The sequence below is a fragment of the Amphiprion ocellaris genome, chromosome 10, assembly GCF_022539595.1.
Source record: "Amphiprion ocellaris isolate individual 3 ecotype Okinawa chromosome 10, ASM2253959v1, whole genome shotgun sequence".
NCBI lineage: Eukaryota > Metazoa > Chordata > Actinopteri > Pomacentridae > Amphiprion > Amphiprion ocellaris.
Genome location: NC_072775.1, coordinates 31,636,247 through 31,651,494, shown reverse-complemented (window position 1 = coordinate 31,651,494; position 15,248 = coordinate 31,636,247). Strand labels below are relative to the sequence as shown.

At 39.6% G+C, this 15,248-nt stretch overlaps 2 protein-coding genes across 2 annotated transcripts; both read right to left on the bottom strand.

Moving 5' to 3' along the window:
* Window positions 1-2,201: 2,201 nt before the first annotated feature.
* LOC111575885 (zinc finger protein ZFP2-like) lies at window positions 2,202-7,668 on the bottom strand. The gene is made up of 3 exons (XM_023281293.3): window positions 7,373-7,668; window positions 5,586-5,918; window positions 2,202-3,951 (listed from the first exon to the last, which is right to left on the bottom strand). The coding sequence occupies exons 1-3, from the start codon at window positions 7,542-7,544 to the stop codon at window positions 2,426-2,428; spliced, it is 2,031 nt and encodes a 676-aa protein (XP_023137061.2). The 5' UTR covers window positions 7,545-7,668; the 3' UTR covers window positions 2,202-2,425.
* A 1,939-nt stretch (window positions 7,669-9,607) lies between these two features.
* On the bottom strand, window positions 9,608-13,724 carry LOC129349836 (zinc finger protein OZF-like). The gene is made up of 2 exons (XM_055014516.1): window positions 13,401-13,724; window positions 9,608-11,752 (listed from the first exon to the last, which is right to left on the bottom strand). Exons 1-2 carry the CDS (start codon window positions 13,624-13,626, stop codon window positions 10,641-10,643), a joined length of 1,338 nt encoding a protein of 445 aa, XP_054870491.1. The 5' UTR covers window positions 13,627-13,724; the 3' UTR covers window positions 9,608-10,640.
* Window positions 13,725-15,248: the final 1,524 nt, after the last annotated feature.

Sequence of the window (15,248 nt, the reverse complement as noted above, 5' to 3'; positions counted from 1 at the left end):
TGCTCATGTGCCCATTGTTGGTGGTTTAGGTGGTGATCAGGGATCAGCATGGGAACCCTGACAAATCTGCAGCTATGCAGCCCCATATGCAACAAACTTTGATACACTGTGTATTCTGACACCTTTCTATAAGAACCAGCAATAACTTCTTCAGCAATTTGAGAAACTGTAACTCACCAGTTGGATCGGCCTTCTTGCCCACATCCATCAGTGAGCCTTGGCCGCCCATGACCCTGTCGTCGGTTCTCCACTGTTCCTTCCTTGTTCCACTTTTGATAGATACTGACCACTGCAGATCGGGAACACCCCATAAGACCTGCAGTTTTGGAGATGCTCTGACAAGTTCATCTGGCCATCACAATCTGGCCCTTGTCAAACTGCCTCAAGTCCTTACGCTTGCCCATTTTTCCTGCTTCTAACAATCATCTTTGAGGACACAATGTTCACTTGCTGCTTAATAGATTAAGCCCACGAACAGGTGCCATGATGAAGAGAAAGTCAGTGTTATTCTCTTCACCTGTCAGTGGTCATAATGTTATGCCTGATCGATGTACAATTGAAGATGCTGAAGTCGTGTTTGATCAGAGTCAGGACACAGAAAATTTGTGAGGCTGCTCTCAGTTATAGTGAGGCAAAGAACCTTTATTCATGCTCACAGTTGTTTTAATTATCATGGAAAGAAACAATCAAAACTTTATTAAACATGGATCAAAGTTTCCAACTTGACTGTTTTTCTACTTCAACAAACACCAGTCTCTCGTTTTGTTTCGTGTAAATTAAATCAAACAAGTAAGTAGGTAAACTCTTGGCTGTTCATTCATTCAACCCCTCATATGAAGTCAAAATGCATCAAGTTATCAGAACGCATGATTTCAAGTTCTGAAATGATCAGCAAATAAAAACGTGACATTTAAAATTGAAAGCAAAAATTTCTGCCTGGTTTTAAACCACATCACAGAACTGGAACAGCTCTTTCAACAGTTTTTAATGACCCACTCTGCTGTTCTGATTTTCGTCCCGACTGCTGCCCTCAACGCTGAATCAGAGAATCCTTATATGGCATCTTGAACAGTTCGTGGCCATGGACTGAAGTCATTGTCCTCAAACTCACTTACTCACTTATTGGGTCCCACGAGGTTCCATTTTGAACCCAATCTTGTTTTGTTTTGAAGAACAAAGTGAAATATGGAACCAGGACAAGGATGTTACCTGATTTGAATCCAGTAGAACATCTTTTAGGTATTTTAAAAGACAAATGTTGGTCAAAACAACCATTCCAGTAAAGAAGAATGGTAGAACATCTCTGCAGACATTTGTGTAACACAGGTGTCCTCCATGCATAGGAGGATTGAGTCTGTCGGGTGACATAAGAATGAACATAGGAATTTCAATTTATTAAATCTAAATGGTTGTTTTTTTAATGATATAAACTTGTTGAATATTATCGTGCAACTCAACGTTTAACTTGAACTGTCTTATTGAAAGCTGAAGCTTTATCTGATATGAAACCAGTCAGGTCTGTTACTTTCACATTGTACTGAACTGGAAACTGGTTTAATTTCTTTCTTTTTTTAAACAAAGAACCACCACAGAAATACAGACTGAAGTTGAACTGGATTGTAACCCATTTACATACACATGAACTGAACATGAGAACTACGAAAATAATTAAATCAAAAATTATGTTGATGTGTAAACTCATTTTCACAAGATTACATCTCAGCAACATCATCCCTTTCCACTAAACTCCAGCAGAAACTGATAACCAATGAAATAAACTATTAGGCTGTTCCTCAGAAGTACGACGTCTCCAGTTGTCTCTTTCGTAAATGCAATGTGCTTCTGGAAGTCGCCATGCATCCAGTGGACAGGTTGGCAGATTCTTAAAGCTCCATGTGTCTCAGACTGACATGCAATAAACTCACAGAAGCGACAAGACCTACTTTTACCCCGAACAATGTGAATGAATGCGTGTTCTACTAATCTTTGTTCCCACCGTTGTTCCAGGACGACAGCTTTTCACCTGTGTGAGTTCTCCTGTGACTAATCAGATGACTGCCTTGACTGAAACGTTTCCCACATTTTTCACAAGAATACGGCCTCTCACCTGTGTGTGTTCTCACGTGGTACAACAAATCATGACAATGAATGAAACTTTTTCCTCAGGTTTTACACGAATACGGCTTCTCACCTGTACAAGACCTACTTTTACCCCGAACAATGTGAATGAATGCGTGTTCTACTAATCTTTGTTCCCACCGTTGTTCCAGGACGACAGCTTTTCACCTGTGTGAGTTCTCCTGTGACTAATCAGATGACTGCCTTGACTGAAACGTTTCCCACATTTTTCACAAGAATACGGCCTCTCACCTGTGTGTGTTCTCACGTGGTACAACAAATCATGACAATGAATGAAACTTTTTCCTCAGGTTTTACACGAATACGGCTTCTCACCTGTGTGAGTTCTCATGTGGACAGTCAGCTGCACACGTTGAGTGAAGTTTTTCCCACATGTTTCACAAGAATACGGCTTCTCACCTGTGTGAGTTCTCATGTGGAGAGTAAGCTTACCACGTTCACGGAAGTTTTTCCCACATGTTTCACAAGAATACGGCCTCTCACCTGTGTGAGTTCTCATGTGGACAGTCAGTGGCCCACGTTGAGTGAAATTTTTCCCACATGTTTTACACGAATACGGCTTCTCACCTGTGTGAACTCTCATGTGGACATTCAGCAGCCCACGTTGAGTGAAATTTTTCCCACATGTTTCACAAGAAAATGGCTTCTCACCTGTGTGAGTTCTCATGTGGAAAGTAAGCTTACCACGTTCACTGAAACCTTTCCCACATGTTTCACAAGAATACGGCCTCTCACCTGTGTGAGTTCTCATGTGGACAGTCAGCGGCCCACGTTGAGTGAAATTTTTCCCACATGTTTCACAAGAATATGGCCTCTCACCTGTGTGAGTTCTCATGTGGACATTCAGCGGCCCACGTTGTGTGAAATTTTTCCCACATGTTTCACAAGAAAATGGCTTCTCACCTGTGTGAGTTCTCATGTGGAAAATCAGCTTGCAACGTTTACTGAAGTTTTTCCCACATGTTTTACAAGAATACGGCCTCTCACCTGTGTGAGTTCTCATGTGGACAGTCAGCTGCCCACGTTGAGAGTAATTTTTCCCACATGTTTCACAAGAATATGGCTTCTCTCCTGTGTGAACTCTCATGTGGACAGTCAGCTGCCCACATTGAGAGAAATTTTTCCCACACGTTTCACAAGAATATGGCTTCTCTCCTGTGTGAGTTCTCATGTGGGCAGTCAGATGACCACCACAACTGAAACGTTTCCCACATGTTTTACAAGAATGCAGCTTGTCACCGCTGTGAATTTTCATATGGACTTTCTGCTGAGACCGTGAACTTCTTCTGCGTGTATTGCAAGCATTTGGTTTTACAATTTTGTGGATTTGGTGATGTTTCTTGATTTGGTACTTATTCTGAAAGGTGTTTCCAAAAACATCACATCCGATAGATTTTTCACTTGTACCAATACCACAGTGATGTTCTGACAATGAAGACTTGGGTACATTGCAACTGCTATGACTCTTTGGCTTCAGCGCTGCATTTCTAGTTGAGCGTGAGTCTACATGCTCGCTTCCCTCCTGATGTGGGGTCACGGTTACTAGTGAATTGTAAGAGAGGAGGTGGTTGCTGTTTGGTTCTAGTTCACTGAGGTCATTGTCCATATCAGTTGAAGTCGATAGAAAAGTATCAGTTGCTTGCTTCAGTACAATCTGCTTTCCCTGCTGACTGGTGCAGAGTTCCTCCTCTTCCTCTTTTATCTCTGGAGGGTCTGCCTCTTTCTGGCCCAGACGAAACTTCTTCTCCTGGTTACAGAGCTGCTGATTAGCAAGACCATTCCCCTCTTTACAGACATCTTGATGTTGGTGGTCTGAAGGGATAATAAAGCACATGAAAAAAGTTGTTAACATGATGATAAAGAAACAAACATCTGAGAGAAGACCTTTAATCCTCTGACCACCAGAACGGTCAGATTGTTTATAATTTGTATTGTCTATATATGAAATTGTTTGAACAGTGTCCTTGAGTGCCGAGAAGGTGCCTTCAAATAGAATTTATTATTACTATTATTATTATGAGGAAACAAACATCTGAGAGAAGACATTTAATCCTTTGAACCCCAAGCCCTGTCTGGGCAGTCACATTTTTCCTCACAGTGTGCTCAACCTTAACAGCAATATAAAGTCTTGCAGCTCTGTGGAAACAGCACAACCATGACTAGAAGTAGAGAAAGTTCTGAAATTACATCTGTGCAGAATAGCACAGTGCTGGCATAAATCTAAAAAAACAAACAAAAATGAAACTAGAAAAGCACTCAGAGAGCGCAGTACTCCGCCAAGGCTGCTCAGTATCATTTCCGACGGATGAAATCTTTAATAAAAAATGACCTTGTGCTGAGCACAGGCATGTGTTATGCTTGTGCATGTTATGTATGAATACCGAATTGCATATAAATTACTCTTATGAAGGTCTGTTGATCAGTTCATCACTTTTGGCAAGTCTTTGATTTATTAGTGTCCAAACGACCGTTCCCTTCATACTTTTATTTTGAAGATGTATTTTTAATGTTGTGGGCTTTTACTTTGTCATCGTTCCAGCAGCACAGGAAGTGTTTATCTTAGAAGCGGTTTCTTGACATGACGAAGACGCTGCCGAAAAGTCCGAAAATTCACATAAAGATGAAGGAAAACGGTTTCAAGCTGTTGCTGGCTAATAAAAGATGTGTATAAACTTAGAAGCACCTAGCTGCAATGGCGATAAGATCTGACGGTGCTTCCTGAAGAAAGGAGTGAAGGACAGAAAGGTGAATTTGTGTTCAAAATAAAGCTGACGGCAGAACTTAACGTGTCTGGCTGGGGTTTGCTGCATTGCATGACCTAAATACGTAGCGGGTGGCAGGAATTGATGGGACTCAGAAAGACCCCACACTTTAATCATTTGTTCCTTGTATGATTTCCAACTGATAAATCACGGTCATTTTGTAGTAGCATTGCAATCATGTGATCGTCAGCAGGTAACTGACACAGTGTTCATGTCATGGCTACATACGATGCCATGCCGGCTGCTATATCTAGCAATGGGAAATCCTTAAGAAAGTCATGAATTCAGACTATAAGCCGCATAACTGCCAAAATCTAATCAGTTGGTCCTTGTGTCATTTCTGACTTTCCCTGAAAATTTCATCCAAATCCATTTGTCCATTTTTGAGTAATGTTTCACACAGACAGACCGACCGACCGACAGACAGACAGACCGACAGACAGACAGACGCACGCCGATCGTCACATAGCTCCCCTGCTCCTTGGCGGAGTAACAATGGTGGACATGTTGATATGTCCAAGCAACGGTGATTCAAGAAATAGACAGTTCAAGTAAATATCAATGAGTTAAGATGCAACAGCAGAATTTCTGTCGGAAAATAAATGTAACCCAGAGCTCTAATTAGAATCTTACATTAGTCACATTCCTGTGTTAGTTCATTAAGACAATCATAGTTTTACATACCAATTCTGTGTAATATTATCCGTGGTTTCCAGATCATATCCACCTGCCTGTGCCGATAATCGATGTCTTCATCCAATTGGCCGAATCGTTTAGCAGAAAGTCCAAATATTTCTCCAGATATTTCTTCACATTTGGAGTTGTGCTGAACCAGGATAACAGCCTCTTGCATCAGTACAAGATGCTCTCCCTCCTGACTGGTGCACAGTTCCTCCTGCTCCTCTTTCATCTGTGGAAGCTCTGGGCCCTCCTGGTCCACACTGGAGTTCCTCTCCTGGTTGCAGACATTCTGCTCAGCAAGAACATTCTCCTCCTGGACATGTTGCTGCAGATGGTCTAGAAGACAAAACGACAAAAAAAAAGAGGTTGCTAAAGGTGATGATAGGTGACGCACAGCTGAGCTAATATCATTAATCCTCTGTAGCCCAAGCACTGTCTGGACAGTTTTTGTTTCTGTCACATTCTTCCTCACTGTGGGCTTATATTTCTGTGCAACATAAAATCCTGCACTTCTGCAGAAACAGCACAACCATGACAAGAACTACAGAGAACTCACAAATGTCTTCTGTGCAGTATGGAACAGTTTTGACATAAATTACAATTAAAATTGCTCCACTGCATACAGTTTGTGAGACATGCTGCATTGATGTTATTGAGCTGATATGTTTTATTTTGCTGTCAGTCTCTTTTATCATTTTCTGTCTTCTCTGTGTAAACACCATCCGCATGTCACCTAAAAACTTTTGTGAAGAATTTTTGTCATTTGACTGTTGGTCTGTTGGACTTAGGAGCACTGATTTTTTGGATGTTGGGTGTTGCTCGGCTGATATAGCGCACTGTCTGGGATGGTCCCGTTCAGTCAGGTTTCCATGAAACACAGAGCCGCAGAGTTGGAAAAGTCTCTGTTAATCCATGTCAGGAGCAGTCGTTCCTTCAACTGCTGTACTCTACTGTAAACTGTTTTATTAGTACTGCAGCTCATTTGATATGATACCACATTTATATTCCATCCTATTTATACTGTACAATAGTCTGGTTAGCATGTAAACATGTTACACTGCTGTAACACCTGAGATCAATAAATATAACTGTGTCATTTGAAATTGTCTGTCTTGCAGTGAAACTTAATCATTTCACTGTGATAAAATGACAGAAAGCACATTGACTGCCGGTGTCCCACTGTTTCATTTGGATTTTGTTCTGTTTTACTCTGTTTGGAATACAATGACCTCAAAAACCTGGTGGCTGAAATGAAGTTATTATTGTCATAAGGAATTGTTAAAGTCACGTTTTCCCACCAGGGATATGGCCAATTGTTCTGTGGTAATATTTTTTCATACTTACTGGTCAATTACTATAAACAATTGATCAGTTAGTGCATCCCAGCGAAGTATATAGTAATATATTTGGCAGTGTGTCAGAGTGAATGAGTTGGGTTTGACATGGAGGACGAGAAAAGCTAAAATGATGGGGCATAGATAAAAAAGGAAACTTTCACAAAGAAAAAGACTTTCTGTACATTTCATATGTATCAAATCACCATATATTATACATGAATGAAGGAAAGCGTCACTTTCACACTTCATTAGGACAATTATTTATATTCAGTCACCAAAGTAAGTGAGCTGATGTTTGCCTGATGTCTTTGGGATTATTATGAACCCTGAAATTTAAAGACCACCATGGAGTCGGTAGAGAAATGTGAAAGTTATCCTGCTGTTCATCCACACAAACCGCAGCTCCTCACTTTACTTCTATCAGCTCATTCAGACCATAACAGTTCCACAAACCTGTTGTGTGTAACTTTATCTCAGGTTTCCAGATGTTATCCAGCAGTCTGCGCTGACGATCGATCTCCTCCTCGTACTGGACGATGGTTTTCTCAAACTCTGTGAATATTTCTTCAGCAGCAGCAGTTAGTCGCTCGTTGATCAACTCTCTCAGATTCTGGACTGAACTCATCTTTAAGTGATAAAATATTAATCTGAGATAAGACAGAATAACTGTCTGTAAAAACTTCCACACATCAGTACACGTTAGCAGTTGTTTCAGTGAGCTAACGTTAGCAACGGTTTGGCTTCACTTCCGCCGGATATTATTTTTTTTCTTGATCCGCCTTCAAATTAAAATATTCTTTTTTGATCGCAGCTGGTTGAAGTAAAGTTGTCATTAAGAATAAGAATGTAAAGTAACACAAATAAACATGAGAAATTATTCAAAATACAAAAATCTCAAAGGGAATGTTTTGGGTTATTTTGTAATTATATTGTTCATCAGGGACAGTACACAGACTCAAATGATCTCTCTAACATAAAATGGAAATATGCACCATATTGTTCACCAAACAAGTAATTGTGTTCAAACAGTAACAAGCTAATGGAGATTTTCTGGTTTACTTTATCTCAAAGGTCCACAATAATTCAAATACTTAGAAGACACTTGAAGAAAGCAAACATGGAGAACTAAATACAAATCAGAGAATAACCAACAAAAATGAATTAATAAAAATGACAAAGAAGAACAGAATGAAGTGACAGGGACTGAATAAAGCAAAAGTAGAAATACCAAACTACAACAATATTCTATTAACAGGAACATTCTTAACCAAAACCTAACTGAAGTAGTCCTAAGTATTTTGAGCAACATGCATATAAAATATCAAAAGTAATACTGCCAGAAAATGGATTGTCATGTTCAATGTTTTACTAGTGAGTTAATGATACTGTTGATTGGGAGCCAGTTTTACCCTCTTTTTATTTGAAGCCGTTACTTTATAAACTGCCAGGTTAATCAGCAATGTATCCTACTCTCTAAGGTCATCATACGTTTGTAGAGGTGAAATCCTGGACATATCTGAAGATCATTAGAAAGAAATAAAATCTAATTCATTACCTTTGAAGACCTGCTGACCTGAACTGGGTTGGAAAAAATCTATTTCTCTCTGAACTGCAATAAAGTGGAAATATAAAGTTGTAGAAATTGATTCACTCAAGTCAAATTTGTATTTAAATACATTATGTGGGCAAATGCACTGAGTTACTTACCACCACAACTCACTAAGTAGGAAGGCAACATATCAAGTGAACATGAAGTAATAAACAATAGAGATTCTAATCACCAATGAGTCTCACTTTCCTCCAGGAACTACTGAAAACAGCAAAACAACATACAAACTGCAATCACTAGTAGAGTAAAGTTTCTCAGTACATTTACTGCTGTGGACATGTCAGTGCATTTTTAAAGTACTTCTCTTATCTGTCTCCTCCAGCACATTTCAGAGGAAATTATTGCATTTTCTACTGTACTTCATTTATCTGAATCTTCATTTATCTGAATTGCTCTTGTTTAAGTGTAAGATTTGACCCAATGGAAAACATAACAAGCTTTGAAAACACAATATATTGTTGAAGATAAACGTAGTAGTTTCCATTTTGGCATCCTACAGAAAGCAGTGTGTAGTTGCATCGACATTTCAGACATCTATGAGTTGTTAACAGCTTCACCAGATTGTGATTTTAACCTCTAAATGGTGAACATCTCAGCAAAACATCAGAGAAAAATTGTGGATCAGAACTTTGTTTTTGTTCTTTCCTCTCACCCTCAGACTTATCTGTCATTGTATAAAACTGGATATAAAGTAGTTCAAACTGGTTCCACCTGCAGCAGCTACAACATTCAGGGACTGAACTTTTGCTTCAATACATTTACTACATTATGCTGCTATATACATTTTAATGCAGTCATGGGTTATTTTTATTGTGGATGGCACTTACTGGATAATTACCGTTTAAATGACATAAGTAAAGACATGGAACTTATGGCAGAAGTGTCCTTGTTCATACTGCAAATTCAGCCTTAAGTTTCTTACACTTGGCTGTGATTTGGGTTCAGTCCTGCTTTGTTTAGCAGTTGTCTCCAGAGATTTTCAAAGTGGATTTCATCCATGGAGTCCATTATAGTCTGTGTAAAATCGTCAACTAAATCCACAGTTAAACTTGATTTATATGAACTTAGACTGATAAAAATAAAGCACAAACAGATGTTTATTTACATATTTACAGGTATTTGTTGTTTTTTTTACTGTCAATACATAATGATAAAAAAACAAAAATCTTTATTGCTTCACAGGCAGAAATGTTAGACTTTTGCTTCAAATGAATCATCTGTATGGTGAAATAAGTTAAATAACTATCTACACAGGTTTGGAGATGAATACCAGAATGTTACCAGGCTGTAATTAGTGAATATGAGGATGTGGGAGCTCACATTTAAAAGCTGTTCGATGGTGTTGTGTCGTGTTTATATGGACAAAAATAAATAAATATAAAAATCACTGTGCATATTCACTTGGCTTTTCGTGTCTATGATATCTAAGACATTGTCACACTTCATCGGAAAAGTGAGCAACTGGAGAACCTGTGGAGCTATTTGATCAAATTATGAAATGAAATTCTAAAAAAATTAAATCAAATTTGCAACTTCACAATTCAAAAGGAAAAGGAGCACTCAAGGAAAGGAACCTATTTACATACACATGAACTGAACATGAGAACTACGAAAATAATTAAATCAAAAATTATGTTGATGTGTAAACTCATTTTCACTACATTAAATCTCAGCAACATCATCCCTTTCCACTCAGCTCCAGCAGACACTGATAACCAATGAAATAAACCATTAGGCCATTCCTCAGAAGTATGACGTCTCCAGTTGTCTCTTTCGTAAATGCAATGTGCTTCTGGAAGTCGCCATGCATCCATTGGACAGGTTGGCAGATTCTTAAAGATCCATGTGTCTCAGACTGACATGCAATAAACTCACAGAAGCTACAAGACCTACTTTTACCCCGAACAATGTGAATGAATGCGTGTTCTACTAAGCTTTGTTCCCAGAGTTGTTCCAGGACGACAGCTTTTCACCTGTGTGAGTTCTCCTGTGACTAATCAGATGACTGCATGGACTGAAACATTTCCCACATTTTTCACAAGAATACGGCCTCTCACCTGTGTGTGTTCTCGCGTGGTACAACAAATCATGACAATGAATGAAACTTTTTTCTCAGGTTTTACATGAATACGGCTTCTCACCTGTGTGAGTTCTCATGTGGACAGTCAGCTGCACACGTTGAGTGAAGTTTTTCCCACATGTTTCACAAGAATACGGCTTCTCACCTGTGTGAGTTCTCATGTGGAGAGTAAGCTTACCACGTTCACTGAAACCTTTCCCACATGTTTCACAAGAATACGGCCTCTCACCTGTGTGAGTTCTCATGTGGACAGTCAGCTGCCCACGTTGAGTGAAACATTTCCCACATGTTTCACAAGAATATGGCCTCTCACCTGTGTGAGTTCTCATGTGGAGAGTCAGCTTACCACGTTCACTGAAATTTTTCCCACATGTTTCACAAGAATATGGCTTCTCACCTGTGTGAACTCTCATGTGGACAGTCAGATGAACATGTTGATTGAAACTTTTCCCACATCTTTGACAAGAAAATGGCTTCTCTCCTGTGTGAGTTCTCATGTGGGCAGTCAGATGACTACCACAACTGAAACATTTCCCGCATGCTTTACAAGCATCTAGCTTGTCACCGCTGTGAATTTTCATATGGACTTTCCGCTGAGACCGTGAACGAAAACTTCTTCTGCATGTATTGCAAGCATTTGGTTTTACACATTTGTGGATTTGGTGATGTTTCTTGATTTGGTACTTATTCTGAAAGGTGTTTCCAAAAACATCATATTTTATACATTTTTCACTTGTACCAATACCACAGTGATGTTCTGACAATGAAGACTTGGGTACATTGCAACTGCTATGACTCTTTGGCTTCAGCGCTGCATTTCTAGTTGAACGTGAGTCTACATGCTCGCTTCCCTCCTGATGTGGGGTCACGGTTACTGGTGAATTGTAAGAGAGGAGGTGGTTGCTGTTTGGTTCTAGTTCACTGAGGTCATTGTCCATATCAGTTGAAGTCGATAGAAAAGTGTCAGTCACTTGCTTCAGTACAAGCTGCTTTCCCTGCTGACTGGTGCAGAGTTCCTCCTCTTCCTCTTTTATCTCTGGAGGTTCTGCCTCTTTCTGGCCCAGACGAAACTTCTTCTCCTGGTTACAGAGCTGCTGATTAGCGAGACCATTCCCCTCTTTACAGACATCTTGATGTTGGTGGTCTGAAGGGATAATAAAGCACATGAAAAAAGTTATTAACATGATGATAAAGAAACAAACATCTGAGAGAAGACCTTTAATCCTCTGACCACCAGAACGGTCAGATTGTTTATAATTTGTATTGTCTATATATGAAACTGTTTGTTTGAACAGTGTCCTTGAGTGCCGAGAAGGTGCCTTCAAATAGAATTTATTATTACAATTATTACTATTATTATTATGAGGAAACAAACATCTGAGAGAAGACATTTAATCCTTTGAACCCCAAGCCCTGTCTGGGCAGTCACATTTTTCCTCACAGTGTGCTCAACCTTAACAGCAATATAAAGTCTTGCAGCTCTGTGGAAACAGCACAACCATGACTAGAAGTAGAGAAAGTTCTGAAATTACATCTGTGCAGAATAGCACAGTGCTGGCATAAATCTAAAAAAACAAACAAAAATGAAACTAGAAAAGCACTCAGAGAGCGCAGTACTCCGCCAAGGCTGCTCAGTATCATTTCCGACGGATGAAATCTTTAATAAAAAATGACCTTGTGCTGAGCACAGGCATGTGTTATGCTCGTGCATGTTATGTATGAATACCGAATTGCATATAAATTACTCTTATGAAGGTCTGTTGATCAGTTCATCACTTTTGGCAAGTCTTTGATTTATTAGTGTCCAAACGATCGTTCCCTTCATACTTTTATTTTGAAGATGTATTTTTAATGTTGTGGGCTTTTACTTTGTCATCGTTCCAGCAGCACAGGAAGTGTTTATCTTAGAAGCGGTTTCTTGACATGACGAAGACGCTGCCGAAAAGTCCGAAAATTCACATAAAGATGAAGGAAAACGGTTTCAAGCTGTTGCTGGCTAATAAAAGATGTGTATAAACTTAGAAGCACCTAGCTGCAATGGCGATAAGATCTGACGGTGCTTCCTGAAGAAAGGAGTGAAGGACAGAAAGGTGAATTTGTGTTCAAAATAAAGCTGACGGCAGAACTTAACGTGTCTGGCTGGGGTTTGCTGCATTGCATGACCTAAATACGTAGTGGGTGGCAGGAATTGATGGGACTCAGAAAGATCCCCACACTTTAATCATTTGTTCCTTGTATGATTTCCAACTGATAAATCACGGTCATTTTGTAGTAGCATTGCAATCATGTGATCGTCAGCAGGTAACTGACACAGTGTTCATGTCATGGCTACATACGATGCCATGCCGGCTGCTCTATCTGGCAATGGGAAATCTATAACAAAGCCATGAATTCAGACTATAAGCCGCATAACTGCCAAACTCTAATCAGTTGGTCCTTGTGTCATTTCTGACTTTCCCTGAAAATTTCATCCAAATCCATTTGTCCATTTTTGAGTAATGTTTCACACAGACAGACCGACCGACCGACAGAAAGACAGACCGACAGACCGACAGACGCACGCCGATCGTCACATAGCTCCCCTGCTCCTTGGCGGAGTAACAATGGTGGACATGTTGATATGTCCAAGCAACGGTGATTCAAGAAATAGACAGTTCAAGTAAATATCAATGAGTTAAGATGCAACAGCAGAATTTCTGTCGGAAAATAAATGTAACCCAGAACTCTAATTAGGATCTTACATTAGTCACATTCCTGTGTTAGTTCATTAAGACAATCATAGTTTTACATACCAATTCTGTGTAACATTATCCGTGGTTTCCAGATCATATCCACCTGCCTGCGCCGATAATCGATGTCTTCATCCAATTGGCCGAATCGTTTAGCAGAAAGTCCAAATATTTCTCCAGATATTTCTTCACATTTGGAGTTGTGCTGAACCAGTGTATCAGCCTCTTGCATCAGTACAAGATGCTCTCCCTCCTGACTGGTGCACAGTTCCTCCTGCTCCTCTTTCATCTGTGGAAGCTCTGGGCCCTCCTGGTCCACACTGGAGTTCCTCTCCTGGTTGCAGACATTCTGCTCAGCAAGAACATTCTCCTCCTGGACATGTTGCTGCAGACTGGTCTAGAAGAAAAAATGACAAAAAAAAGAGGTTGCTAAAGGTGATAATAGGTGACGCACAGCTGAGCTAATATCATTAATCCTCTGTAGCCCAAGCACTGTCTGGACAGTTTTTGTTTCTGTCACATTCTTCCTCACTGTGGGCTTATATTTCTGTGCAACATAAAATCCTGCACTTCTGCAGAAACAGCACAACCATGACAAGAACTACAGAGAACTCACAAATGTCTTCTGTGCAGTATGGAACAGTTTTGACATAAATTACAATTAAAATTGCTCCACTGCATACAGTTTGTGAGACATGCTGCATTGATGTTATTGAGCTGATATGTTTTATTTTGCTGTCAGTCTCTTTTGTCATTTTCTGTCTTCTCTGTATAAACACCATCCGCATGTCACCTGAAAACTTTTGTGAAGAATTTTTGTCATTTGACTGTTGGTCTGTTGGACTTAGGAGCACTGATTTTTTGGATGTTGGGTGTTGCTCGGCTGATATAGCGCACTGTCTGGGATGGTCCCGTTCAGTCAGGTTTCCATGAAACACAGAGCCGCAGAGTTGGAAAAGTCTCTGTTAATCCATGTCAGGAGCAGTCGTTCCTTCAACTGCTGTACTCTACTGTAAACTGTTTTATTAGTACTGCAGCTCATTTGATATGATACCACATTTATATTCCATCCTATTTATACTGTACAATAGTCTGGTTAGCATGTAAACATGTTACACTGCTGTAACACCTGAGATCAATAAATATAACTGTGTCATTTGAAATTGTCTGTCTTGCAGTGAAACTTAATCATTTCACTGTGATAAAATGACAGAAAGCACATTGACTGCCGGTGTCCCACTGTTTCATTTGGATTTTGTTCTGTTTTACTCTGTTTGGAATACAATGACCTCAAAAACCTGGTGGCTGAAATGAAGTTATTATTGTCATAAGGAATTGTTAAAGTCACGTTTTCCCACCAGGGATATGGCCAATTGTTCTGTGGTAATATTTTTTCATACTTACTGGTCAATTACTATAAACAATTGATCAGTTAGTGCATCCCAGCGAAGTATATAGTAATATATTTGGCAGTGTGTCAGAGTGAATGAGTTGGGTTTGACATGGAGGACGAGAAAAGCTAAAATGATGGGGCATAGATAAAAAAGGAAACTTTCACAAAGAAAAAGACTTTCTGTACATTTCATATGTATCAAATCACCATATATTATACATGAATGAAGGAAAGCGTCACTTTCACACTTCATTAGGACAATTATTTATATTCAGTCACCAAAGTAAGTGAGCTGATGTTTGCCTGATGTCTTTGGGATTATTATGAACCCTGAAATTTAAAGACCACCATGGAGTCGGTAGAGAAATGTGAAAGTTATCCTGCTGTTCATCCACACAAACCGCAGCTCCTCACTTTACTTCTATCAGCTCATTCAGACCATAACAGTTCCACAAACCTGTTGTGTGTAACTTTATCTCAGGTTTCCAGATGTTATCCAGCAGTCTGCGCTGACGATC